The sequence below is a fragment of the Brienomyrus brachyistius genome, chromosome 22 (assembly GCF_023856365.1).
Source record: "Brienomyrus brachyistius isolate T26 chromosome 22, BBRACH_0.4, whole genome shotgun sequence".
Taxonomy (NCBI): domain Eukaryota; kingdom Metazoa; phylum Chordata; class Actinopteri; order Osteoglossiformes; family Mormyridae; genus Brienomyrus; species Brienomyrus brachyistius.
In genome coordinates this window covers 8,991,226-9,019,041 of record NC_064554.1, presented here as the reverse complement: position 1 = coordinate 9,019,041, position 27,816 = coordinate 8,991,226, and the positions used below count along the sequence as shown (strand labels likewise).

Sequence of the window (27,816 nt, the reverse complement as noted above, 5' to 3'; positions counted from 1 at the left end):
GCCAGGTGTGCTCTGTGAGTTTGAGCTAAACGACTCCTGTAGCCAGTTGTGCTCTGCGAGTTTGAGCTAAACATTAGTCGGAAGAAACAAATAAAATACACACTTGCCAAATAATTCTGCAGATGTAGTATAAGAAAGATAGCTGTGCTCTGTACCACTGTATTTTATTTGTAATTTAAATTTAATGGGAAGTAACAAGCGCATGGGAAGGCACAGTGCGGCAGTGGTTAGCACTGTTGCCTCACACTGCTGGAACCAGGGTTCAAGTCTCTGAGATGGCTCCATGTGTGTGGAGTTTGCATGTTCTCCCCGTGTTGTTGTGGCATTTCCTCCAAGTACACTGGTTTCCTCTCACAGTCAAAAAACATATCGTATGCCATGTAAGCAATAGTAGTACACACTGTATATTGTAAGCAAAAAATGCACTGCAATTTTTTCCAAACTAGCTAAAAAACTTTGAAAATACAGGGTTAACATTGACTGAGATTGTTGAAACATTTTTCATGAAGAATTTATAAAAAAATAAGAAAAAACAGACTGCCGAAACTGACTAAAGGCAGTTGTGTGATAACAGTACAGAGAGAGGGTGAAGTTAAATGTTACTTAAAACAATTCAGTTCAGTAACTTAACTAAAATAGAGCAGTGTCCAGGATTGCTTACTAAGGTTTCATTTTAAAGTTGTGGGTTTAAGTTTAAGAAATCCTTTCTTGGGGTTGGCGCCCTATCCTGGGTTATTCCCAGCCTTGTCCAGGTAGCCTCAAGGATAGACTCTGGACCCTGAATAGGATATGTGATTACAGAAAATAGATGGATGGATGGATGGTACCTTTTTGTCTTTGGCTGATAATGTGTTCCTCTTCACAGGGTGAAATGATTGATAGAATTGAGTACAATGTGGAACACTCAGTGGACTATGTGGAACGAGCTGTGTCTGATACAAAGAAAGCTGTCAAATACCAGAGCCAGGCCCGCAAGGTAAGGCCCACACAAACATACACAGATGCATTCCCAGAAACACGTGCATTGGCATGTATTTAAACACCCTGAGATAAACCATGCTCTCTTTTCCCTGTTTCCTTGTAGAAGAAGATTATGATCATCATCTGCTGTGTGGTACTGGGAGTCGTGCTGGCATCTAGTATCGGTGGAACGCTGGGCTTCTAGAAATGGCAACAAACTAGATAAACCCACTAGAGAAATGACAAAACAAAATGATATTAGTTAAAAAGGGGGTGGGTCTGAATGAAAATGACACATTAACAGGCTGATTAATGAACAAAAAAGGAAGTTCCAATATGCATAATTACCTACATACATTACATTTAAATGTATCACAGAAATGTACACTAAATGTATTGAACATAAACAGCACATTTTAAGCTACCTGTCTATATATATATTCTTTTTTTTTCTTAATCCTTTAAAACTTATTTATTTTTAGGGATTTCCTGAACAGTGCAAGTGACTAGTCATTAAGTATGCTATTGAGAAAGGCATTTTCAGGATTATGTGTTAATGCACAAAACCGAAAAAAAGAAAGACTATGAAAATCAATTATGTTAATTGTTTTTAACAATTTGTTGGGGGTGTCTGAGAATAACATGTTTGATTAGAGTTTCACTGAATTAGTCTAATAATGGTCAATTCTTCATAGGTCAAGCAGTTTAATATATAGCTGATTAGGTTCGCATTTGGGACAGACAAACTGATCATGTCATGAAAGGAAAACTTTGACAAGTTGCTACATTAACAATAAGATGCTCAGATTGAGCCATCATGGGTTTGTAATGAGGGAGGGTTAGGCATAGTGGTACCGATGTTACGATGATTATGCATTTTATTTTACAGCTTTGCAAGGCTGCATACCTTAGCACTGGGCCAGACTTTTCATTTTGGTGTGCTAACGGGACCAGCGAGACAAGACTTATTTTTTGAAGAAGCAGTAGAAATGAAACATAGTAAAAGAGTGACGCGTGAATGGAAGTTGAACTATGCAGATTTGCCACAGAAAGAGTAGGACAAATACCCCTAGGAAAAAAACAAGCAAAAAAAAAAAAGAAAATAATTTTATTTGACAACATATAACATATAATCAGAAAAAGAATTTTAAAAGTCAAAACTTTACATGCTGGTTAGTCCATGGGTGAATATTCGCACAATTTTTGAAAGTTAACCTGTTTGGCTATATATATATATATATATATCGTGTGTTGCATCCTATCCTGATTCTCTGTTTGGTCCGGCCTGGGCTTTATTGCTGCCATGTTGGTTCAATTTTTTGTTCTGCATCTGAAGACGCAAAAGGGAGGTCAAGTGAAATAAGAAAATAGTGTGTAAGCAATCCAAAATTTAATTTTATTAAATTAACATGGCTTGTAGCTTGAATGCACTTTCACGACACTTCGACAGAGGGATTCCTGCCTGCGTTTAGTCTTAACTGAACCAAAATGGATTCCACCACAAAAAGTCATGTGCTCATGGGTAATATCAAAGAAACCACTGGTCCTTTAGTTCACATTCAAAGTAAAGACATTTTCATTCAGAGGTGCATATAAATATAAACTGTTTAAATTTAATATCCCAAAAGAAAATTTATAAAATTCTGGGTGACTAATTGTTTTCAGAATTTTTTACACATTTCAGTTGATGCGTTAATTTCACTTGACATTGTTCATAATATTTATATAAACATTAGAATATATTTAACAAATCTCTTAAAAGATAATTATAATTTAGCCATTAATGTAATTATAATTATGCTAATTGATTAAATATAGCATTATTCAGTATTCAATGCCAACAAATTTTCTGTAATAATTTGTATATAGCATTATATGTATATGTTCTTTGTAAGCAAATAGTTTTCAGCGCCCCTCATATCTTGATGATACTTAGAAGGTAGCAACTTGTTTTATTTATTTTTACATTTTATAGTTTATAAGATAGGCCTGTTGATATCAGAAGGTATGAAGAATTTACAATGTTTGATGAAATACAAGTAAAAGCATTATAATGGAAAGTGGCCTTAGCAGGTCCACATAAAAGTTGCAGAGAGGTCAGCCAGCAAGCCGATAAGGGACAGAGAGCTCGACATGTGTCACGCTTGACAATTGGAGCGGGGAGGAATAGGAATAGGGGGAAGCTAAAATGCAAAAATTTGCTTTGCATTTGCAGTATGTCTTTCTGTTGGTATATCAAGTATATTCAGTATGTGATATATTTTTTAACTTTTAACTGTAATACTTCCCATAATATTAGTGGTTCTGCAAAGTTACATTCAAGTTTTAGAGCCAAACAGCCTTGTTAAAAAAAGTCTATCTTTTTTTCTTTATAAACAAGTTAACTACTGACTTAAAAACAAACAGGACACTTCACAGAATTGGCACAATAAATATTGGTCATATTAGAAGCTTGTACGCTGATATTATGCTGTAAAAATATTATTCTCCTGGTAGTAATAAAGTAAAAATTGAAGGGGAAATATATAAAACACCCAGTGGCACTGGAGTTAAGGGGGCCCTAGGCTATACTTTCCGTGAGCCTCTCTCCTGCCCCCACTCCCCAGAATGATACAACAATTAACTATAAAACTATTAAACATTAGTAAGTTTAAGATATTTTCTATAAAGTCAAAGACAAAAGAGATACATTTAAGAATTGGTCTCCCTGTTAAGTTTTAACCAATGATCAACTCGCAAACAAATGAACTAATAAAGGATCATTTTTTTTTTAAATCAGTAAGGCCCCCCTGATCATTTTGGGCCCCTAGGATGTAACTTAGGCCTCTGGAAATATCACATTTTCGTTTGATATGCCAAGCATATTATGTTGCAATTAGTCTATAAAAATATTAATAATAACATATCAGTATAATTATTAATCTTCATCAGTTTTAGTTTCTTTGACTAATGTACATTTCCAAATCAAGTATGTGAAAGTTTTATTGAATTTAATCCAAGTCACGTTTGAACTTTTCAATTAGTTTTGTGTAATTTCAGCTCTCCGATGACAGTATGATTTCATTAAAAATAGAAACGCGCAGGCAAAATTTTGACGAAAAATCAGCTGGAGAATTTTACTCTGAAAGGAATGCAGCACTGCAAAGGAAGCTTTCTATCGCAGAAATTGGTCGTACTCTAGAGTACAGAGGTCATCCTTCTAATACATTTTATACTTTCATCTTGCTGTCTTGGTCATGTGCTAATTTTAATTATCTTTTAATAGTAATATTTGAAGTGCAACTCCAAAATTAACAGCTGAACAGCATGGTTAAGCGCGTTTCCACTGCAGAATCAGTGATGATATGGGTAGCGGCCAACGGGAAAATATGACAGTATGAAGGTTTATCTTCATTTGTGTTTTTTTTGTAATGAAAATGCCAAAGCATTCAATTTTTCATGTAGAGATAAGAGCACAATATCATGCTCCAAGTGTACAATTGCATTTGCTTAACGGGAAAATGAAAACCAAGGGATTTATTTTAATTATGTCCACCGAATGGAAGTTCTTAATATTTGTTCTTGATGTCGTAATTTTATTGCATGTTGGACTGATACAAAACATTTTAAATCTGTAACTGTCTTGCGGTATAGAATTAGTGGATTTATTTATTCTCATCTGTGTTATCTAGTGGTGGTAATTAAAACAATCAGATTAATATTTACTCCTCATGTCCCTTCTGCACCTATCATGCAAACATGAAAGTCTATGTTAGAAATGTCATTATTGTTATTATTTATTATATTCTAACCAGAAGCTGGATGTATATTGTGATAATCATGTATATCTGTTTGGCACTTTAATTACAATTTGCCAGTTTGTGCTCATCTACATGGTCTATGCTGTTGGGGAAATCTGTATATTGAATTGAATGTCCAGGCTGACACTGGTCTAGGTGAACCAAAGTTTTGAGGCTCAGTGGGCAACTTATATATCTGCAGAAGCAAATCAGAGTAAATGAGACTGAAATTATGCGAACATTAAAAATACACATTCTATCTCTTGTAGTGTACACGGCAGTTTGATTGACAGCCATAAGAAAGATAATATATTCAAACGAAGTTATGAGGTTTCAGTATAAACCACCAGACATCGTCATCGATTTTTGGGTTTTAATTCAAATTAGTAAGGTAACAGTATGTACTTTTGTGGGAACTTGTGATTTCTTCATTTTCAGTTTATCTGTATTGTTTACAGGCTTCTCATTTGCTCATTTGCCTTTACATTTTATTTGCTATTCTCATTACGATCCCTTCTGTGTTAGATGGTAAATGTGAATAGGTGTACTAACATATAAAAAAAAAAGCAGTTTATTGGCTCTACCTCTCATGACCACATTTATTTTAATTTTTGATCTAAGTAAAACATAAATTAGTGTGGGACTCTATGTTGAACTAGACATATTTAAACAAAGGTTGCACAGAATAGGCTTAAACTTTCAGCTATTCCTTTTCCCGCTAAATCTGTAGCATAATATTGAACAGCTGCAGAAAAACCTTCAAAACTTTGCTTTCAGGTTGCAATTTTCCTGGGAGAAAAGTATGCTTTGTTAACTGTGTGACTCTCAGCTTCACTTTCCTTAACCTGGAGAAAATCTGATCATAACTTAATTTCTAAACAGTGTTTCCTTGTATCAGTATTAAGGTTGTGTATGTCAGTGGGTGGAGGGGCATGGGGACCAGGACTGGTGCTCTAACATAAGACTGCAGAAAGAGATCAGAATCTTAAATATTAATAGTAATAATAATGATAAAATATTTATAATAAAAATAAGGGTCACAATAGAAGGCATCGATTATAACAATTTGTTATTAAAGGGGAGTGAATTACGTTATTTTAAAATTATTGTAGAAATATTGAATATTGAATGCTTGCAATTTTGTCAACTTGAACTGGATCTGTGTCTTGTAATTATTGTAAATACTTGAAAAGAGAAAAAAAAATACTTGCATGTCCATGTATAAACTACTGAAAACCTCCTGTCAAAGTTGTGAAGTTGTTCAAACTCTTTTCTCCCCGTTAACCCTCCAGTTGCCATATTTATCATTGAAACTTTTTTGTTACATGATATTCCTAAAAAAACTAATTCCATGAGATTCTTTCCTGTCTGATAACGTCTGAAAAGGTATATAAAAGAATATACACAAACTAATTAGAACTCAGGTGAAAGCTAAGCATAGAATGACTGTACGTCAACAGATTCAGCATTTATTCAGACTCAGTTTAAGTATTTAATTTAATACAACTGATGATTATTTGATGTTTCAGAATAACCAGAAGCTTGATCACAGCTTTTGATTATTAATTTAATATGTGTTTGTAACTTGAAGAAAGAAACCTAATTGTCATGCACATAGCTGTTTGAATGAGTTTATGCCAAAGCTATGTATGTCACTAAAAACAAACAAAAAAAAACATTGCAATCAATTTAAATTTAAATGGCTTCTGATTTTGGTCATTTTAGATCTCCCAGCATCAACTCTCAAAGAATAAAGCTTCAGAAGACTTCATACTATGGTTGCATCAGGAGTAATGTTTAAGTAACATTGAAAGTGCTAATAATGTTTCAATCAATATGGCATCATTACTCAAAACTGAATTGGATTTCAACGAGGTTCAAAACAAAATATTGGCAAATGACAGATACCTGGTGTGGGAACTTTACCACCCACCAATGGGGAGCTGACTAGAACAGAGATTGATTTCACAAGAATTTACAAGGGATAACTAAGCATTGAAAAGTACAGGATGAATGACTGTTGCAACTTTGACTGGAATTTGCAACTCGTGTCCTGTTTTTTTGTGTGTATGTGTGTGTATAGTAATGTAATCTGTCTCTCCTTTACTTGTACTGCTGTTTGCTGTTCTGTTTAGTTAGTGTGATGTGCCGGTATTCCAACTCTCTCCCTCTTCTAGCTCTTTCTCCATTGATCTTTAAAATGACAACTCTATGCAGATGCTGTCTTTTATATGTGTGTCAAATTTTAATTTAAAAAAATCTAGAAAAAAAATGACAAACCGACATTATGAAATGGAACAAAAAGTGAATAAAGAAAAAGGATTGCTCAGTGTATCAATGCCTTAGTTTTATCTAATGTATGTTTCTTCTTTGTTATATTTGATTTAAAGACGCACAGGACTCCACATCATGATGACATGTAATACAAACAAATATACACCCTAAGCCATCTTCCATTGTTTAAAAGGTCTTTTGTACTGGTGCAGTTATTTGGCTACATCAGTTCTATTACCCATCCGTTTTCTGTAATTGTTTTTCCAGCACTGGGGCTCATTGAGCCTGCAGCCTATCCTATGAAACACTTAGCGTGAGACACCTACAGGTAGGAAGGAATGCCAGTCCATTGCAGATCACTTCCACAGTCACACATAATCACGTTAAGCATCAGTTAACTAGTATTTCAGCACCATGCAGACGGCACTCCTATGTATACATATACTCCAGAACTGCTTAAAGTTATTTAAAGTGAGATATTGTTCAGGACGAGAAGACAATGAGAAAGTCTAAGCACTTAAGCAATTTTCCCATGGCTGTTGCAGAATGGATATTGGTCCTGTGGCAAGGGTATGTCTCTAATACCATCTAATACCCAGAAGAGGAGACCCTAAAGGAGACATAGTTTAAGAGGAGTGATCTTACTTATTGGAATCAGTTTAATTACTTGTAGGAGTTGAGGGCTTTGGTACTGGATATCTGTTCAGCTTCAGTCAAACCTAATAATGGTGGTCAGGCTGCTACCTTGGTTTTAGGGTAAAGCCAGTCCAGTGTCTCAGTGAGGAATGGTAACGTTTTCTTCTCTGCATTCTTCCCTCCCTACTATTAAGATTCCATATTTGCAGAGCCTCAGCTGGAATGTTGACGGTGTTGTTCTGGAGGATTTCCTCCAGTATGGCCCCGGGGCTACTCAGATGCATAAGATGTTGATCCGATGGGGAAATGTGTGACTGCACTGAAGATGTCCTGTCAGATGTCGATGCCATTGGCATGTTCCTCAGTAGCTTCCTAGAAGACATTCCAGCCACCAGTATGGTGTCTAAACTTATATGTGCTGCTTGGGCCCCCAGATCGCTAAACCTCCATAGCTACTTGGATCTTTGAGGCAGCACTCTTTTACACTTACAAATACGCAGTAGCATTTGAAGTGTATATGGCACCCTAGGCAAGCTTCGGTTGTCAACCAAGGGGGGGGGGGTTATGGCGTCACATCAATGCCAAAACTAGAAAGTGCTACAACACAACACAAAAAATATAAACCTGGGTGAATATCTCAATTGCGAGAGGAAATATAAAACTCATGGACACAGAAAGAAGAGCTGTGTGCACGTCTATCATAACTTTGCGCTCAGACTGTGTTTTTTTTCTCTCTCCATTGCTTTTTTCCTCCTCATACAGTAGTTTTCCTGGCGCACCCAGTAGATTACCTTCGGCTGCTCTCTGCGCTCCAGTGAAATCTTTGTGCCTGAGTTTATGGGTTGTGTGGGCCCCTGGGCAAAACGTTCACGAGGGCCCCCCCCACCACCACCACCACAATTCAAGGGCCCTTGGCAGCCAAACGCCCTCCCTATAGGGTCAGGGGCCCTTGTAGGCAGAGGATCAAAGAATGTAGGCCCTCTAAAATAGACAAACGAAAATACAATGTTGATAAGCGTTGCAAATTGTTTTCGGCTAGGGTCCCCACGGGCCCCCTGCACCCCAAGGGCCCCTGGGCAGCGGCCCCGCTGGCCCGGTCCGTAATCCGTCCCTGGACAGAGTCATAGTCATGCGACAAGTGAAAGTCGAGCGAGACGCAGGGATGATCAGAGGGGCAAGATGGGTATCAGTAGTCGGAGGACAGGCGATGGGCAGACAGGTCTCGGGGTCTAAGAGCTGAAACGGGTCAGAAGACCAGTAGGCTGGCAGGCAGAGACAGATGACTTTTCACCTGAGGAAATGCGCGAGGTGAAGAGGCGTGAGCACATCACCTATGGGAGCACCGAGCCTTTCGAGGTGAAGCCGGCATCGGATGAGGTAGCAGCAAGCGTGTCCTCGTTTTCTGGCATCACCAGATCATCCGCGCAGCGGTGAAAAGCGGTATAATGTCACAAGACGTGGGAAACAGGCACTCGCTGCTGAAACTCTCTCTTGTACTTTTTTTTTTATTTTAATTTTAAAGTGTGATCGTTGTTCAAACAAACAACCTACAGTTTTTAGGGGTGTTTTAAAATGTTCAAATGAAAGCCAATAGGGCTGTTATTTTACTGCCTCACACAATCTAGGTTTCTTTCCAGGCTACAGACGACTCAGCTTTTCCGCCAGCTGATCCCGCCTTGCTTGTGCTGTCGCTGGCATACGCTGCTCTGCTGACACATGCAGCTTCACAGAGCTTTTCTAAAGTCTTCTGATGTGTCCTCATTCATGTCCAACAGACATCCATCAGGCATGGCAATGTTACGCTTACAGCATGCCATAAATAATGCGGCAGCCTTCTAAGGGCTGTGTTGTAATGTTCCACCTGACTTATCTAAATATCTGAAGGGCATTTTCAGCAATGCAACTGTCCTTTCGATTACAGTATGAACTTCATTCTGATAATGAACTCAAAAGATTTTTTAATCATACGATTTGTTCTTTACGTATATATTTTTTCTTATCCTTTTGGTGTTTCATTAAACAGCATGATTCTGTGAAAGGACCATTTGTACTGTATCATAAAACGTATATAAATTAAATATAACAAAAAACCTCAAGGACGTACCTATGTCCCTAACAACTGTTGTGCACCCGCACATTTCTAAAACTCACCACTTAAATATCGTTTAACAAAGCGGAACCGACTTTAAACATGGTTTTAGTTTATCAAAAGTGCAATGTCATCTCACTGCCTTTAAAATAGCAACGCGTGGACAATGCGCCCAGCCATGCCTCATTTAACGGAATGAGCAGAAAGCAGGTGGAAAATCATTCGCTCTTCTGACGACGTGTGCGTGTGGCATGAAGCTAGCAAAACCACTTTGCGTCATGCTTTGCGGCAGTGCAAAATAGGGCCCTTAGGGAAACACTGGGGAGACAGTAATAAAGAATAAATGAAGATAATAAAGATGAGATTAGAGCGACTCTTGATGGACCAGCTGAAGAAGCCTGAGGATGAACACCTTTTTCAAGCACCAACAAGGTGGTGGAGCAGTAATGATGAGGGCAATGCATGTAACTACCACTGATGAACTTGCTGGACCTTGCCAACTTACTGATGGAAATAAAATAATCTACAAGATCTACTACTACTTTTTTCTTGAAACACTCATACAGGAAGAATTCAGCAACTTTCAAAAAGCTTATTCATGCAGGACAATGCCTCTTCCCAGGCATCCCACAGATTAGCCCAGAAAGGCTTGAAAGGTGATTGAATTATGACCAAGCCCCCTTCATTGCCTGACTTACCCCCCATTGAGAACTACCGCGCTTTACTAAAGTGTGACATTTACCAAGGTGGCAAGCAGTACACTAAAAAACTTGACTGTTTCGGCTTACAGACAAGGGGAATAATGAATTACTAACATTATTTTTGTCACTACCGTTTTCACATTGTGTTTCATAGACCTCATGAATATGCATTTTGCCTCGTTTCCACCAACACAGTGGGAACATCAGTGCCGGTGCTGGGTTGGTTCTTGCTTGGTGCCTTTGAGAACCTGCCTGCGTTTCCACCGGCTTCAAAAAAGAATGGAAGAGAAATGTTACATAATTGGAAGTGAGAGTAAAGCAAAAATTCATATGTATTCTGCTTTTTGGATTTATTTTGATGTGTGTTTTTACGTTTAAGCATCCAAACTGAAAAAAAACTGTTTTCAGAGTATGTGCTGTGCATCTGTGTGAGAGTTCATTCTTGCTTGCTGTTTAACCACTGCCCTTTTAAGGATTACACAATAAACTTGTGCTAAAAACTGAACTTTGCTGTCTGCCTCATGATCCTTCACTACTTGTGCAACATAATATTTTATTTATTCCACCTGTGACGTTTATAATTGATTAAAAAAAATCAGGACAAATCGATCTTTTGTATCCCATAGAATAAAAAGAATGACGTGATGTAATTTCTGCTATTAAGCTGGCAAGTTGTTTCACTGTCGGTACCGGCAATATTAGACAAATCAAAACTGAGTTTTCCAGGTATGTGGATAGTCCAGGGGTCGGCAACGTTTTTAAAGCAAAGAGCCATTTTTTGAGTAGAGAAGGGAGGTTGAGATACAGTCAGTACAAATGTAGTCACAGCTCAGCTGGCTATAATATGTAAATCGATTTACTACAAAAAGTATATGAAAGAATTAGGAATCCCAATAAATGTTGAAGCGTACATCCAATCGCAGGTACTAAAGAAAACTCCGGAGAGCAAACCTGTCACGATCGCCTGGGCTCAGGTGATCGCTCAGGTGATCGCTCAGTTAAGCAAGCAGGCAAAGAGCAGGCAGGCACGCAGAAGACGGAGCAAACTAGGGGTTTATTCCACAGACTCGGGACAGGAACCATCAGACGATAACTAACATCAATGACAGACAAGGGAAACAGGTAAGACCAGGACTTAAATAAGACAGGACTAATCAAAGTAAGTGGACAAAGCTGGAGACGATCCGGGAAGCACACGTGGGTAATCAGGGGGCGTGGCACACACGAGGAGCCGACGAGCCGGGTCATGACACATACCATTTGACCGGAGACATACTCTTGTAGAGAATGACTTTTAGGTAGATGTAAATGATTCCATTAAAACATCACAGAAGCGCGCGATGGACTGCCTCATTCACAAATAGCTAAAGAAATATCTAAATGAAAAATAATATTAACCCATAAATAATTTATCTTTACGAAAGTATTATCATAATTATGTTAAGACACGAAAATGTGTTTTTATCATTAAAATAACGCGCTTATTGCATTTGGCGTGTATACAACTGTTTGTACACGTTTATTTGTGCTTATTCTATGTGACTGTTTACAGTATTATTACTATACTTTGTCTTTTCATGTCATTTCAAGGATCCAATTACTCGCCTTTGTCTCCATTGTCTTTTCCTGTATTAAAATAAAAGTGCAAATTTATCCTATTTCTCCATTGTCATTGTCAATTGTTGCAAAGACTAGACTGAATGCCATCAACAATGTAAAACCAGACCATACATAAACGTGGGTTACTACAGCTAAGTAATCTATATAATCTATATAATCTATATAATCTATATAATCTATATAATCTATATGATCTATATAATAGAGCGATGGCGCCATCTGGTGACCAAAGAATGTTTTGCAGGCATGTAAGCAATGGCATTTCAAAATGAAACCAATACCCAGATCGTTGATTAATGCGCGATTTAATAAAATACAGTTAAAACACGGGTCGAAAATCATCTGTCCCGACTGTGAGGCAACCATAGGGAAAATGCAAATTTCGAAATAGTTGGGCATTATGCACAAAAACGTCAGTTTATTTCAAATAACCTATATGTATGTAAATATAAAAAATTTGCGTATTAGACGCTAGATGTCACAAACAGAAATTGAGGGGGTGGAGAGAGAGACACATATACACATGGAATGAGAGAGAGAGAGAGAGAGAGAGAGAGAGAGAGAGAGATTTGTTTAGAGCAACTACACTGAGAGACTAAGAGCACTTCGCAAGATAACGATTAGGTCCATGTTATACATATATCAGATCAAATATTATTGTGAAATAAGCCTAGCTTACCTTCTTGAGGCAAATAAACAGGGGTATCATTTTTGGAAGGAAATATATGTTTCTCAGTAGAAGGCTGGATGTTATTCATATAACATTTTTGACTTGATTGGATTTTCTACGGCCACAGTAAACAGTAACTAGAAGAAACCACACACTGCAAGAAGCCAACAGGTAACACTTTGCTTTAAAAGGAAATAATATAGACAAAACAAGACAGTCAAGCGAATGATTCCATTTAATGCAATTCCAAGGTAATACTTATTTGAAGGTCTATATATATAGGCATAAAATATATCTGGATATTTGCAGAATTTTCAGTTTTAATGTTTAATGTTGTTTGCGTACCATTCCGTCATTGTTGTTTATTTTGTTGACAGCAGAGCGTATATGCGAGGTAACACAATACAGCAGTAGTGTGTCAAGCCGATCAGTAATTTGAACTTCGCTTGATTGTTGTCAGATGGCGTAAATGTTCACCTAAATTTTACACACCTTTTAGCGTCTTCCCAATTATCCCAAAGCTCGTCTAGTTTATGTGTGTAATCGTACGCTTCCAGAAAAGCCACAGAAAACTGAGACAGCAGGTTTTGATTAAGAATGTGGAGTTTATACCTCGGTTAATTACACTCATCTGACCGGTGGGCACAATTTCCACTTAAGACAGTATTAGAGACATTTACAGGAAAAAAACAACAGCTAATCCCTACAAATTTGCTACTGCGGCAGTAATATGACTGGTTTATTAAATTAAATTAAATTAAATTAAATTAAATTAAATTAAATTAAATCCAGCTTATGATTTGGGAGGGAGGAGGACTGTTAGGAATAAAAAAATCATGAGAGTTTTTGTGATGTTTATACACACACACACACACACACACACACACACACACACACACACACACACATACACACTGATGTGAGGACCCATACATCTTCCAGCCTGATTAGAGTGATGGGGCACCCCTTCATCACTGAGGAAATGAATCCAATCTCTCCATCGGGGCAGAAAATATGATTGTAAATGTAAACCAAATGACAGGTCACCATCAAACAGCCGAACAGCAGAGTAGACCAGGGGAATGAAGATAAAAGGGCACATCCGAGTGTGTGTCAAATAGTGACCAGGAATCTAGACCCACAACCATTAGATCACCAGCCCATATTAAACCATAATAACCTCAAGCAGAAAGCATCTACCATTCCATTAAATTTGCAACTGTAATTAAGTAAAATCTGGGCAAAAGTCCACTTTGCACATAAGCAGTCATAATTCTTCCTTGTAGATGATATGTTCAGAACCTTGCATCTCTCACTGATTTATGGTTTATCTTATGTAACACTGAGCATCCGCTCTCTGCATAATATGGTGTGAGTCACTAATGGGCCAGTGCACAGAACATGAAAACCTCCCGCGGTTTAGCCGTGTGCCAGCTCTGCGCTGCTAAGATGCCCAACCCATGGTTACGCAATTCTACCTGGTCTGTCACCCATCTTCCCTGGCTGACATCTTTCTTGTGGCAGTAATCATGTTACTTGATCATCACCCATCTGCTTGAAGGCTGTTCACATGTCCTGACTTACGTAGATCGTGGTGATTATACAGAGAGAAGATGAATATCCCATATAAAGTGTGTTTGCCCAGCAATAAGGCTGGGACTGAAATATAAATCTAGTCTCAGAACTTCCGTCTTATTCGTTGTGTTTCTGGCTCATGGCCACCAGTCCTGAAAAATGTAATTAATCTTAGGAGGAGGCCCTCAAGATTCTTCCCTGACTTTTGGGATTGTTTTTGGATGATACCCATTTTTAATCCAAGCATATAACCTCTGGCTCTTTGATATGAAATTTGCTCACATTGAAAAACATGCAAGGTGACCTGATAGGTCACTTAGTTACAGCATTACTCAGTTACCAGGAAGGGTGTGTGTGGACCTGGACGTGCCAGTGTTTGTGGATGCAGCCTTGGTAATAAGCAATAAATCAGCTCCATTTGAGAGTAATCTCAATGCAAATATCAACTGCTTTGATAAACTGTACCTACCTATCCATCAGCCATGACTTGGGTTTAGGGGACCACAATTCTGTCATTTTCCTGAGCAACCACTCAGAACAGAGTCCTAAATGACGACTTTTGCCAAATAGCGTACGATTTTGACGTACTATCGCATTTAAAATTGCCCTGGTCTACACATTAACAATAACTTATGTGTCACATTAGATATAGTTATTGCAGGACAGGTACAGAACTTTGTGCAAAGTTTAGTGAACAGTGAAAACTAATCAGTAATACCCAAGGCGATGACACTGTAAGGGGAATTGTAGTGGTTATACATCAACCATTGACATACAAAGTATATGACAGGATCCAGTGGGGTGTTGCTCAGTGGGCACAGTGCTCTGTGTCAGTGATTGAAGGTTACTGGTGCAAGTTTGACTTTGGCAGAAGAGTCACATCTCCGTGAGCCTTTGAGCAAGGCTCTTAGCCACAAATGGGCACCTACAAAGAGTACCCTTGAGGGTATAGCCCAAATGACAAGCAAAAGAGTACCCTTGAGGGTATAGCCCAAATGACAAGCAAAAGAGTACCCTTGAGGGTATAGCCCAAATGACAAGCAAAAGAGTACCCTTGAGGATATATATTTTTTTGACTTATCTACAAGTTTCACTTAAAAATAGATATCATTCATATCCTGGAGACTGCCTGTAATTGACATATCAATTATGTTTTGTGGGTTTGTGGGTCTGTCTCACTTTCACAGTCACATGAAGTGTGGTTGTAGTGAACTGGTCATTCTAAATAGCCCTTTGTGCTAGCATGTCCTGCCACGGATCGCCTTTGACATACCACTTACAGCTTAATTAATTTCCACATCTTGCTCGGTTATTTGGCTCTCTGGTTTCCATCAGGCTGGCCCATCATGGACCCCAGAGCTGCGAGATCCTCCCTCCTGCCTGTCGTGTCCATCCTGCTGCTCCAGCCTGAGGCCCAGGCAGCCGATGGCCCCCCGCATGGATGTGGCGCCTCCATCCTTCCACTGTACTATAAACTGTGTGACCTGAATGCCGTCTGGGGTGTGGTGGTGGAGGCGCTGGCGGCGGCAGGAGTGGTGCTCTCCTTCATACTGCTGGTGGTGCTGCTGTCCAGCCTGCCATTCATGACAGACAGCCAGCGGCGGAGCTCGGTGGGAATACAGGCCGGCTTCCTGCTCTGCACCATGGGCCTCTGTGGCTTGGCCTTTGCCTTTATCACGGGCAGGGACTTCACCACCTGCATGGCACGCCAGCTCCTCTTCGGCGTGCTGTTCGCTGGCTGCTTCGCCTGCCTGCTAATGCAGGGCGTACGGCTGAACCTACTGACTCGTCGTGACAATGGCCCCCCGGGCTGGGTGCTCTGCCTGGGCGCCCTGGGCCTCTGGCTGGTAGAAGTCATCATCAACATTGAGTGGCTGGTCCTCACCATGTCATTCCCGTCGGCTAACAGCACCACTGATGTGCCCGTGCCCTGCCTCACTTCCAACCAGGATTTCACCATGGCACTGGTCTACGTTATGGCCTTATTACTTACTTCTCTGATTGGCGCAATGTCAGCCTTAATAGGCAAGAGACGCCAATGGCTGAAGGAGTGCACCTTTCTCTTGGCCACAGCCTCCATCTCCCTGGCCATCTGGGTGGTTTGGCTCACCATATACATCCACTGGAATGACGGCAATGGCAATTCCAGCTGGAACGACCCCACGTTGGCCATAGCCTTGGTGTTCAATGCATGGGTGTTCCTCACGCTCAGCAGTTGTCCCCAGATCGGCATGCTCACAGAAGACCACACCTCAAAGACCACCCCCACAGAGGTAATCTATGAGAACACTGCGAAGGTGCAGAAGGCGGCCGGTGTTTCCAGGAAGCCCTACGAAAACTTGTACATGGAGAACAGAGCATTCTCTATGAACGAGCCCAGCCCAGGTAACGAAACGCCGCACTTCAGGCATTTTATGATCAGACGTTGCTGCTGTCCAGTCTAGGTCAAGCTGCAATGTGAAGGAAAGGGGCATACAACACAATGGTACAAGCAAAAGGTTTGCTTATATGTCAGATATGAGCTTTCTTCATTGCCGTTTATGTATATGTTGGTGTGATGTGTCAAAAAAGCCCCCCCATGGCAAACAGAAAACAAACAGGCGTCACTATAAAGAAAAACTAAACGTGTCTCCTTAAATAAGCCCACTCTGTTTTGTATAAATACGAGCAATTTCAAAAACTGTGGGCTGCCTCAAAGCCCATCTTTAAATGACGGAATATTCCAGAAATTCACAGAGGAAAACACACAGAGCACACTGTTGTCTTCTATATAGTTGAGACCCTCTGTATTGTCACTTCCATGCTTTTTACTATTCGAGGGTAATCAGTTGAAGCAAAACATGAGTTTCAGTGGTCATTTTGTAAAACAGTCTGTTGCTTTTCGTGTGCAGTGAGTTTTCGTGGCTCTAAGCTCCTCTAATTTTTGACATCACCATTGTTCTACCTGCCACATGACTGTGATGATCTTTTGAGCGAGAAGGATGCTAAGAAGGACTTAGCCATTGAGAGCTTCTCAGGCTGAGTTCTCACAAGGGGTCCTAAGCCATGTGGAGTTCAACCTAATTGTGCTAGGGTTGTCTGGTTCTGATAAGGAGATGAGTTTAGTTCATGTTGGTGTGAGGAGTATCAAGGAAGCTTAACCATAGTGTGTGTGACCAGTCCCAGTACAACCAACTAGAAGCAAAGTTGGTTTTGAATGTGTAGGAAAACTGTCTCTATTTGATTGCTTCCCCTCAGTCCTATTCTCCTGTTTCCATCCATAGGCAGGAGACCTATATCCCCTTATAGCAACTACAGCGGCTTGTCTCGCAGCAGCATTTACCAGCCCACCGCACTAGCCCTCATCATGAAGGGCCCGCCAAATGTAAGTGCCAACCGGCAGCCTTCATTACACAGTAATACAGTTATAAGATGACTGAAGAAATGTTTGAAGAATTTATGAGTCAAAATCACGAGTCCTCGGATCTAGCGGGAGATGATGGATAGATGGATCACGAGTCCTATGTGGTCCTCAGAATCATACCGCTGAACTCTTGTACTGGTCAGCTGGAGAAATCAGTGTCTTAAGAGAAACTGGTGCTGGTTGCCTTCATGTTTCACTGTACATGTGCCTGCATATCGCAGGTGTGTGACCCTCTTTGCCCTCTGTGTTGAACAGAAGGATTTGTCCAATGATGCACTGATGGCGCGGGTCACTGCCAACCCTCAAGTCCTAAGCCGGAGTTTCTCTGCAGCCCCCCAGATCCAGACCTTGCCTGGTTAAAGGGAGCCATCCTACTTGCTGACCATCATACCTGCCCTGCCACCCACTTCCTGTCCTGTGATTAATGTATATGGCAACCCTCACACTAGGGCCTATGCAAGGGCATTAGTCTGTGGCATTGGCTGGGGGTGATTCTCGCACCTGGTGTTCCAGAGCACAGCCATCTCAGTCTGTTTGATGATGCTCTACGTGCACAAAAGCTGCCTCAGCTCCAGAGCTGTGACATGGAGAGGCGCCCCAGCAAAGTCTACGTAAAAAACACAGAGAAGCACAGCTGCTCTTTATTTTCCCGAAGTTCTGTTCAATTTCAAAAGCCCCTTTTCTTCGATTCTAGTCCAGTAGTTAGTGGTGTTAAACTCAACTGTTAAGCAGACCCAGACCTCGCCCAGTTTTTTTTATCTGTGAAGAACCATTCATCACTTGATTTTTGCCTGTTTTCCCAGTGCCTGTGGACTTATTAGAAGTAAGTGGGTGCCCACCCCCCCCCCCACTGTATTTTAGCTAGACCACCTCTGGGAGTGAAGTAGGAGATCTGAGTCTAACTTCATAAGACGGAACTGTAGATTGTTTCTAATCAGTTACAGCTGAATAAGATTTTGTAAAGTTTTTGTTGTCTTGTATACATAAGCAGAAACTGTAATCAATAAATTAAAACCCCAAATACATACTGTACTTGTGATTCCTTACATCATACTACATCATGAGTCTACCACAACAACTCAGGAAGATAATATCCATAATCAGCAGAACTCAACTGGTGTCCGTAAGTTGAGACCAGGAGCTCCTGTTTTCCCACAAACTACTCATGTCTATTCATTTAATAAATTCCCCCTGAGACCACAGGAACAGGTAGCGCTCGTCTCGTTCAAAACAAGCTCTGTTCTCTTGTAAGGTGAAATATTTGCATAGCGAACCCAAGAGATAAAGGATAGAGGCACATGCAGCGTGATAAGCAAATACAAGTCATGAAGACCTCACACACATTGAATATGGGCGAACCACACTCTATACCACATGACTAGATGCTAATGTACCCACAGTAATACTGGCAGATTCTCACCATTCCTGGTCACAGATGAGCTGTGGCATGTCTTCAGTGACATCTGCTTTGCAGCGTTTTTGCTTATGAGTTCCAAGCATTTTAAAAGCACAAGTGGCCACTGGGCATCCAGCTGTTCATCTAGCTTCTTCCGCCCGCTATTGAATTAAAGGACCAGCAACGTAGGTAATGTTTTGCGTCACGATTCTCCAGCGTGTGCTCTGCTGTGTGAGCTGTGCTTGTGACCTCCATTTGACATCCATTTTGAACAGTGAAGATGGGACCTGCTTTAGCTCTGTCGCTAACTGGCACGTTTACCCTGCTACCTGAATCACATATCATGTTACAAACTTTGTTTGCTTATTCTAATGCATAAACCCTAGACTGAAGAAGCATGAACACAGTCATGCTGCCGATGACCTCATGGCACCTCCTGAAGTCAGTTTAATATCAGAGGGGCTCTGCAAGTCCTGTGTGTCTATATGTGGCATAAAGGTACAAAATCCTTAAATATTCATATTAAATATTAATATCCATATTAATACAGACTCTTCTAATACTCTGCGCAACAGAACTATTCAGCGTCCTTATGCTCTGAAAAGTAGAAAGATGTGTGTATGTTTATTGGGATTTCTTTGGTCAAAACTATGCCAAAGTGACAGAACGTGGTAATAGTTGAGGAGCACAAATAATATACTATGGTGACACTACAATATGGTGCTTTAACAACTTAGTAGTAACTCAGGTACCACTCAAATACAAATCATGAATAGTTTGTGGTCAATTAACACATTATGTAAGAGTCCGTGACTAATTAAGAGCATAATAGTACTGTATAATATTTATGCCTCCTCAAGTAAAGTCTTACCCAGAGCAGATCTCCCCACCCGATCCTGCGCCCTGGACTTTCACCAAGCCAGCTTATGATTTATCCTCCTCGGCACTGATCTGCCACCCCAGGTCACATGTTCCGGCCCGAGCCTCATCACACCATAAACATTTGCACATTTGAGATTCAAATTTCATGGCTAACAAGAATCAGGAGGTGAAATAGACTTTACCTAAGTTCAGATAAACACATAACAGTGTTTATATTTTCAAAAAACTCATACTAAGGAAAGAATGGTACATTCTAGAGAGAGAATGTGGTTGAAGCAATCTTCAAATAGATTAGAACAATTAAATGGTGAAAGATGTAGACTGTTATTTGTAATGCTGTAGCATTCTACTGCATTATATAACACAGGCATGATACTTAGTAGATTAACAAGCTTTGCTTAATTGTAAATGATACATGACACATCAATGAATATGAATGTGCTAGATGTAAGTTGTGTGCAAAGACCGTTTGGCATGTCTTAATAGCCATTTCAATGGTAAACAGGTCCCCAGAATCACTAATCGGATTCTGCCCATTCCCCCCCCCCCCCAAGACATTTTCTTAAAGGGGCAGGGAAATTGGAAAGAATCACTGGAATTGCATCGAATAATTGTGTGGCAAAAGTGAGCTATTTGAAGGACACTAAACCCTGAACAAAATGTTAGGACAAAACATATATGAAACATGCTTGAACTGCAGGATTTGCTGTTTCAGCGTTACCAAGAATCCACAGCCTCAAAACTATCAAGAGTTTGGAATGCAAATGCTGGTCATGCACCTGTCTCACAGTGTCATGTATGAGGTCAGCCCCACGCGAGTACCTCCTGATAACAGCAGACCTCCACAGGCTGATGATGTCCTGCAGACTGACATCTGTGTGCAATGAACCAGTTTCAAGTATATCATCTGTCCTGATCTTTTTTTACATATGAAAATATAATCATTTATACAACAATGACAGGCCTTTATGCGTGTCTAGGTCATAAGAGCCAGTAGGGATGTAGACAGGCATTTCAGCCAATCCTGTAGGGCAAGGTGTTCATGGAATACTTAAAGTATAAAACATGAATACCAGAATTCAACAAAAGCTAAATGCACAGTAGGTTACCACACTGACTTCCTTGACATTGAATTACAAAGTCGAAGTAGCAGACTCTGGACAGATAACAGATGACTGACTGATTCATATTTCCTAAATGAATCTGCATAAAGAGGGTAGATTGCAAAAGAAGAGCCACTCAGATACTGAGAATGTGCATGCAGCTCATGGAGGTGAGAGACGGACCCTTTGTTCTGTACCAACCTGCTCATGTTACGCTAAAGAGGATCTAGAAGGAAAGAGGATCATCGTGATCTTGTAAAGGATCAGTGGATATGAGAAATGAGTGGATGGACAAAAAGAATAAACAGAACAGTATAAGAAATGCTTTGATTGGGCATGGAGATATTATTATTGGGGAAAGGACCCCCCCCCCCACTGCATCTGGAGGGGAAAGAAGGCAACATAGCGAGGATTAGGTGAAAACAGGAAGAGCAGACTGTGTGAGAATGAGAAACTGATACAAGTGCATTGTGGGAAAAATAAGTGGTAAAGGGAATCTGATTGGTCATCAGGAACAGGTCAGGTTTATTTAGCCGAAGAAAACTGTCAGACATGAATGACAGGCAGACTGAACCAATAGAACCAGGTAGTCATCTTACTTTCCCTCCAAAAGCCGTAAAACAATATTTGCCCCCACATCTGCCCTTCACAACCACAACAGCTCAGTCCAGGCCTTGGCAAACAGCTCTGGGGCTGTCCTATGTAGAGAGAGTATACTGCTAAAGTAAAGGTCCCTCTACAGAAGCCCTGTCACACCAAACACATTCAGCATGTACTTCACATCAGCTGCTTCAATCATTATTCAGGATAAACAAAGATGGACGACAGGGCTGAGTGCGTGCAAAAGAGTACCGGATTAAGAGTAAATCATGACATGGAGTGGATCTGATGAATCCACACCATTCTCTCCAAATGTCTTTTTGCAAATCTATGGTCTGAACGTGCCGACACTCTCCACCTTAATTTACATTTGAGGCTCAGGCAAATAACACAACTGAGACCACAGAGAGTTTCCCACAGCCTCACAGAAAGGCAGGCTAATGAACCCCAGTGGAAGGACTACAAATATGACCATAAGAACTAACCAGGAAATGAGGATGAAAACTTTTGAGAAATGGAATAATACATATGCACCTGATTCAGGCTTTACCCCTCCCTGTATGAGTCCCACCAGTATATGTGGCTGACAGTAACATTTGCCACTGCTCATTATCAACCTCTTATACTACGGGACCGTTGAATGCTTGAATCTGATTGGCTGACGAACGTTCTGAGGTGTGCAATTATTTTCAGATAAACGCACGGCGAACGTAGTTCCAGGCAGCTCTCTTGACCGCATTACAGTTCCATATCACTTCGCATAGTTAACTGTAATAACGGACATTAGCATACAGTACCTATACAGCACACAGGACTAACAAAAACAACAACATGACAGACGATTTTCCGAAAGTAAATTTTAATATTTACGGTGAATATGAAACTGGGCTGCAGCAGTATTAGTTAGCCTAGTGTACCAACTTAAAGGCTACACATGACATTTCTCACTAGCGAGGTAATAACAGCGCTGCATCTTAAAGCAGACTTAAAGTTTAGAGACGGTGCTTCAGAACACTGTTGAGGGACACACAGAGGTAGCCTAATTTATAAAAGCTCTCTCTCTCTCCCTGTTTCTCTTTCTCCGTGTGTCTCTCTCGCTCTCTTTCTAATAACTTCATTATTAACTGCATTAGTCTGCTATCAACGGCTCAAGCCTCCATTGCCAGCTTTAAAATGACGTTTTGGAACTAGCAAAAGTGTCGTTGGATGAGATGCGGAAGAAATAATCCTACTCACAATAGCGATTTAAGTAGAAAAACCGGACGAATCCCTTGAAATATATAATCTGATCGATGTCTTGAGGTGTGGCAACCGTAGTATAAGCGGAATAATTGACTCCGGACCGTTGAATTATTAGAAAATAATGCACACCCGAGGTGTAACGGCCACTCCGCTTCGCGTCGTGGCCGCATTACCACCTCGGGTGTGCATTATTTTCTAATAATTCAACGGCCCGTCGTCAATTATTCCTTACATAAATGTGGATTTGAAATGGAAGTTAAGTAATACCTTGCTCAGCTAAAAAAAAAATCTGCCAGTGGTTTGAGACTTTCATTTTTGTCACGCTAACAATCCCAACACACTTTGCAGCACCTCACGCAGATGATTTATGATTTGTACTAATGCAGTCCCTTCACAGTATAAATTTAATAGCAATTAACTGATGGTTAAATAACCATGGAAAATGGTAAAATAAGGATTTGACAGGAAGTCTGAATGCTAACATCCAGAGCAGGAGCCCTGCATGCTGTGCCACATACCCTGACCAGTGAGCCTAAGGCCTGCACTGAGCCACACTGCACTGGTACAGCCCTGATCCACCCCTGAACAGGCCGCGTTCACAGCTTTGGCGTGTTTCCTCCTACACACAGCAGCAATCTGGTTTCTGTGAGTCTGCCAGCCCCTAAATTCAGCAGTTGTGCCTGAACCATCAGTGTGGGCTCTGCTGCTGCTTTACCGGGGGGCCCTGACCCCTCTGCTTCATGGCCTTCAAGTGGCGGTAGGCATTGACCACGCGCTCTCGCTCCTCCTCCATCATCCTCTGCCGTGCCATGGAGGGCTTGTTGCCGGAGACTGACGAATGGCCAAGGAGGGAGTTAAGCAGTAGGTCCTTTGTCGCCCCCTAGAGACAGCAGATATACTTTGAAAAATTCTAATTCATAAATTGTCTAAAAATAAATTCATAGTCGAGTTGTAGAGAAAATGGAAGCATGTGGAGAGATCATGCACCTGAGACTTTGCTGGAGCTTTCCGGGGTTTAGCTGTCAGGGATGGGGGAGCCATGGCCACCTCCCCAAACTGCACTTTTTCTGCAAGGGAAAGGGCGACCTGAGAACGAACCAAAATCTTGAGATGCAACTGAACAATTTGGCTCAAACATTCACCCACCTGTAAATTTCTCCTTCTCCTCCCTCTCTTCTCTCTTTGCCATCTTCTTCTTCTGCAACCTTTCCAATCTTACTTTATCAAATCTGCAATATGGGAAAGGACAAGTCAGAGATAACAAAGGGCAACACCAAACACTACACAATAAATAAATGTGGCTGGTTCTAGCTAATCTTCAAAACTTAACCCCATCCTCATCTGCACGTTTTAATGACATAACAGCACAATCATTGATAGCATTAGTTCCATCATCCATCCGTCCATAAACCAAAGGAAGCGCAGGGCCAAAGACAGGGCAGATAGATTCCACACAGAACAGGTAGATGGGGGCCAAGAATCAAAGTCACAATCCAGGAGGAGTGAGGCTCCAGCCCTAATGGCTGAACTGCCCATTCTCGTATCAGATGCACATAAGCACAGCCAATGAGCGGTTCAAACACTGCTCAGCAAGAGCACCAAGCAAACGCGCATAGTCAGTTAATACGTACTCTTTCTTCTTCTCAGCCTTGCGCGTGTCTGCTGGCTTCTCCTGCCTGTCTGGCTCCAGCTCTGGCTGGCGCTCCACCTGGTTCAGAGTGAGGAACTGCACGTGCTGGGTCTCCTCTCTGATCCGCTGTAGGTACGCCGTCTTTGACTCCTCCTTTCCCCTCTGGAAGTTTGGGACAGGGATGTCCGTCGTCTGTGGGACCCCAGCATCCGGCTTTGGCGCCATGGCTACAGGGGAGGAGCAACGGGAACAGCCAAACAGATCATCCTGATTATGTGACAATCAAATAGACAATAAAAAGCAAGCATGCATTACTGAATAACATGTTCCTTCAAGCAGCACATGAACATCAGAAAATCCATTAAATACGTTTCATCCATCAACCTCAACAGGGCTTTGCATCATACTTGTTGATTCATAATTTACCATACCTAGTTATCAAAATTTTCATTTAGCTGATGAACACACATGCTTAAATGCTGCAAATCAGAGACCCTAACGAGTGCCAGGCATTCCACAGTAAAGCACTAGAAGAGAGCAGGGATCGTAACCTCTCAACATGGCCTTCCGCTTGGTGACTCCCATCTTCATCATCTCCTTACTCTTCATGATCTCACGCAGCCGAAAGGGGATGTGCTCCAGGTGTGTCGTCTGCTTGGGCTTACTGTCCCGCTTAACACTCTTTGTCCTGACAGACATCCTGCCTTTAGACATTCTGTTCTGGCTGTGATCACACAAATAACAAGGTTATCAGCACTTCTGCGGTCATAAAATCGCTCTATGGCTATCCGTCGAGTAACGTCTAATTGCGTATAACAAGGTCTATAGTAAATACAGAGACTCCTCACTTAACGATTGAGTTCTTTTGCTATTTCAAGCATACTGTACTGGCAATGTGTTTGTGTCAACTATCTTTAGATATTGTTTTATCTGACCTTGCACCATTTATGACATTTGCAGTATATTTATAAATGTTTACAGGTAGCAGGTAATCCTTTTTATTTATTTTCGCCAATGACTTTTACTGTGTGATCAGGGTTGCCAGCTTTGGTCAGCTGGCTTGCTTGAGATTCTCAATTTGAAATTGAGTCTGCACACTCATTTACATGCATTTAACACTTTTTATTACCTTGCAAATAGTATGTGGGGTTTGCAAACTATGCCAGAGCTTTTTATGTAGCTAATTTTAGGCTTATGATGTAATATAGATATGCCGCAAGACTTCTTTGTGTGAGCATGAGAGTGTCATGCCTGATGCGCGAGTTGGCAACCCTGTACGGGAAGCGCAATAAAGTACAAATTTTATAGACGAAAAATGCAGTCTTTGAGATTGCAAACATTAGTGTAGTGAACACTTATAGACTGCGGGAAGGAAACGGACTGAGAAAGGGCGACGCGAAATGAAAAGCTTGATGCTGAGACGCCACACTTAAACAGGCAGATTAAGCGAGGAGCGTCTGTAGTATCTAATGGCAGAGACCCCTAAAAGCGGACGCAGCACAATATTAGCGTATAAGCTACTAGCATTCAGTCGTATAATGACCCACTACTTACAACGGTTTCTGACATGTTATGCATACATGCATATTTACAGTATGGATCGCATTCATGTTTAATGTTAATGAGTAGTAGGATTCTGATGAAACTGAAACGATGAAACATTCCAGTGAGTGGGCAGCGCTGCCAGCCGTATAATGACCGTCTCTAACTTGAAAAACAGTATGAATACATTAATGTATGTGTGATGGACAGCTACAATAACATATGACACGGTACCTGTACGGTGCTATTTCGTTATGTAAAAAGAGACTGACTGTACAACACTATGCAATAACATATTTGAAATATACAATATTTCCCCTGTTTCAATCGTCGTTTTCTTTCTCAGCTCCCACTGTTTGCTACCACTCGCATCTTTGGATTTCATAGTGGCTTATTTTCCGTGAGTTTTAAGTGCAATCTCTTTTTGATTATAAAGAGTCATTTATATTTACATACTATGCTGTACGGTAATGTATGTATATTAGAGTAATATACATAATGTCTTGCCTGTCCCTTATAGCTATGGAGATACGCCCAAATTGACTCATGTCCGGTGTCTCAAATGCGATTGCCAGTCGACGGATACTTGTACGTACCACTGGACATACATTTTTTACTATGACAGTCTGCCAATTAAAAATAATTTGTTACGCAATGGTAGTTTCGCAGCTTCACGTCTTCGTGGTTTGTGGGCTCGGTTGACCCATGCTTTATGAAATTAGCAAGGGTTGCCCGCTGTCACAGATTTGGCGTGACACACTTTCGCGTTCACGCAAGACATTTTTACGGCGAATCCACATTATTCCATTATAAGCCTAAAATTAGCTACGTCAGAAGCGTTGGGGAAGTTTGCAAACCCTACCGACTATTTACGAGGTAATAAAACTCATGTAAATGCGTATGAAGACTTGCCTTGAATTTAAAATCTCACGCCAGTCAGCTGAACAAAGTTGGCAACACTGATTAGCTTGTTCTCTCGTGTTTTCATAAGAAATTAGCGAAATAGTATCTTAACTTTTATTACATGATAATCCACTGATCATTTTCATTAACACACCGATTTTAAGTTGTCTCTCTCGTATACAAGGAAAAGATTCTTTTGTAAACTAAACCGATAGAAGATATTAGACAGATGTTTGGACCTATTAAAAATAAAATAAAACCTTTATCTTAAACGAATACAGTAATGTTCTTGAATAAATAATCTTCTACCTTTTAAGCTGATTTGTTTTGGATTCACGCTGCGATTGTTCGGGTTGTCTTTTTTTGTTTTTTCCCATGTTGTAAAACTGTAAAAGACACACAGAGAATTAAAAAAACAAATGAAACCGTAATAAACTATCTCCACATGGTCCTAAACACCTACTTCCGCCTGTAACCTTTAACCCTGATCAAGTCCAACCCCAAAGCGTTTAATTTGAACACCAATTGGTTGACTATACTTTGTCTTGCTCGTATTGGTTGTTCCCAGTTTTTTAACCAATGAACATTCAGGTTACGTTGTGTACGTGCAAAGTTACAGAAATGTTATGTGTAGAAAGCACCGAGTAGCACTATTTGAATACAGCTAAATCTTTTTGACTATAAACTTACTGTTCTTTTAGACATGTCGTTTGTCAGCCTTAAATATAAGTATAGTATATTTTTTGTATACCTTATATTTATTTACTTTGTTTACCACGTGCCTATTTGTTACATGTCTTTCTCTCGTCTG

General features: G+C 40.5%; 3 protein-coding genes across 4 annotated transcripts in view; 2 read left to right on the top strand and 1 right to left on the bottom strand.

The window, feature by feature from the left end:
• Positions 1–7,073, top strand: part of LOC125717525 (syntaxin-1B) — a 58,919-nt gene extending 51,846 nt beyond the window's left edge. Inside the window, exons 9-10 of the mRNA XM_048990565.1 lie at positions 866–976; positions 1,085–7,073. Of these exons, the coding sequence (XP_048846522.1) occupies positions 866–976; positions 1,085–1,165 (192 nt within the window). The 3' untranslated portion in view covers positions 1,166–7,073. The remainder of the gene's footprint in view (positions 1–865; positions 977–1,084) is intronic.
• A 5,559-nt stretch (positions 7,074–12,632) lies between these two features.
• LOC125717523 (G-protein coupled receptor family C group 5 member C-like) lies at positions 12,633–18,720 on the top strand. Of its 2 annotated transcripts, none has more exons than XM_048990563.1 (4): positions 12,633–12,900; positions 15,640–16,689; positions 17,568–17,668; positions 17,963–18,720. In XM_048990563.1, the coding sequence occupies exons 2-4, from the start codon at positions 15,651–15,653 to the stop codon at positions 18,065–18,067; spliced, it is 1,245 nt and encodes a 414-aa protein (XP_048846520.1). In that variant the 5' UTR covers positions 12,633–12,900; positions 15,640–15,650; the 3' UTR covers positions 18,068–18,720. The 2 variants fall into 2 exon arrangements, with proteins under 2 accessions (XP_048846520.1, XP_048846519.1); XM_048990562.1 differs by having other exon boundaries at positions 12,633–12,980.
• Positions 18,721–23,167: 4,447 nt separating this feature from the next.
• On the bottom strand, positions 23,168–27,492 carry ccdc137 (coiled-coil domain containing 137). The gene is made up of 6 exons (XM_048990566.1): positions 27,315–27,492; positions 25,112–25,284; positions 24,562–24,787; positions 24,077–24,159; positions 23,918–23,997; positions 23,168–23,810 (listed from the first exon to the last, which is right to left on the bottom strand). The coding sequence occupies exons 1-6, from the start codon at positions 27,380–27,382 to the stop codon at positions 23,619–23,621; spliced, it is 822 nt and encodes a 273-aa protein (XP_048846523.1). The 5' UTR covers positions 27,383–27,492; the 3' UTR covers positions 23,168–23,618.
• Between the last annotated feature and the right edge of the window lie 324 nt (positions 27,493–27,816).

Bases quoted from the DNA above. Each gene is read 5' to 3' on its own strand.
- ccdc137 (XM_048990566.1), bottom strand. From the start codon at position 27,382: ATGGGAAAAAACAAAAAAAGACAACCCGAACAATCGCAGCGTGAATCC. The intron at 25,285-27,314 runs GTAGAAGATTAT...GTGTGATCACAG, and splicing joins AAAACAAATCAGCTTAAAAG to CCAGAACAGAATGTCTAAAG. The intron at 24,160-24,561 runs GTACGTATTAAC...CCCATATTGCAG, and splicing joins AAGGCTGAGAAGAAGAAAGA to ATTTGATAAAGTAAGATTGG.
- LOC125717523 (XM_048990562.1), top strand. The intron at 16,690-17,567 runs GTAACGAAACGC...TTCCATCCATAG, and splicing joins TATGAACGAGCCCAGCCCAG to GCAGGAGACCTATATCCCCT. The intron at 17,669-17,962 runs GTAAGTGCCAAC...TGTGTTGAACAG, and splicing joins TCATGAAGGGCCCGCCAAAT to AAGGATTTGTCCAATGATGC.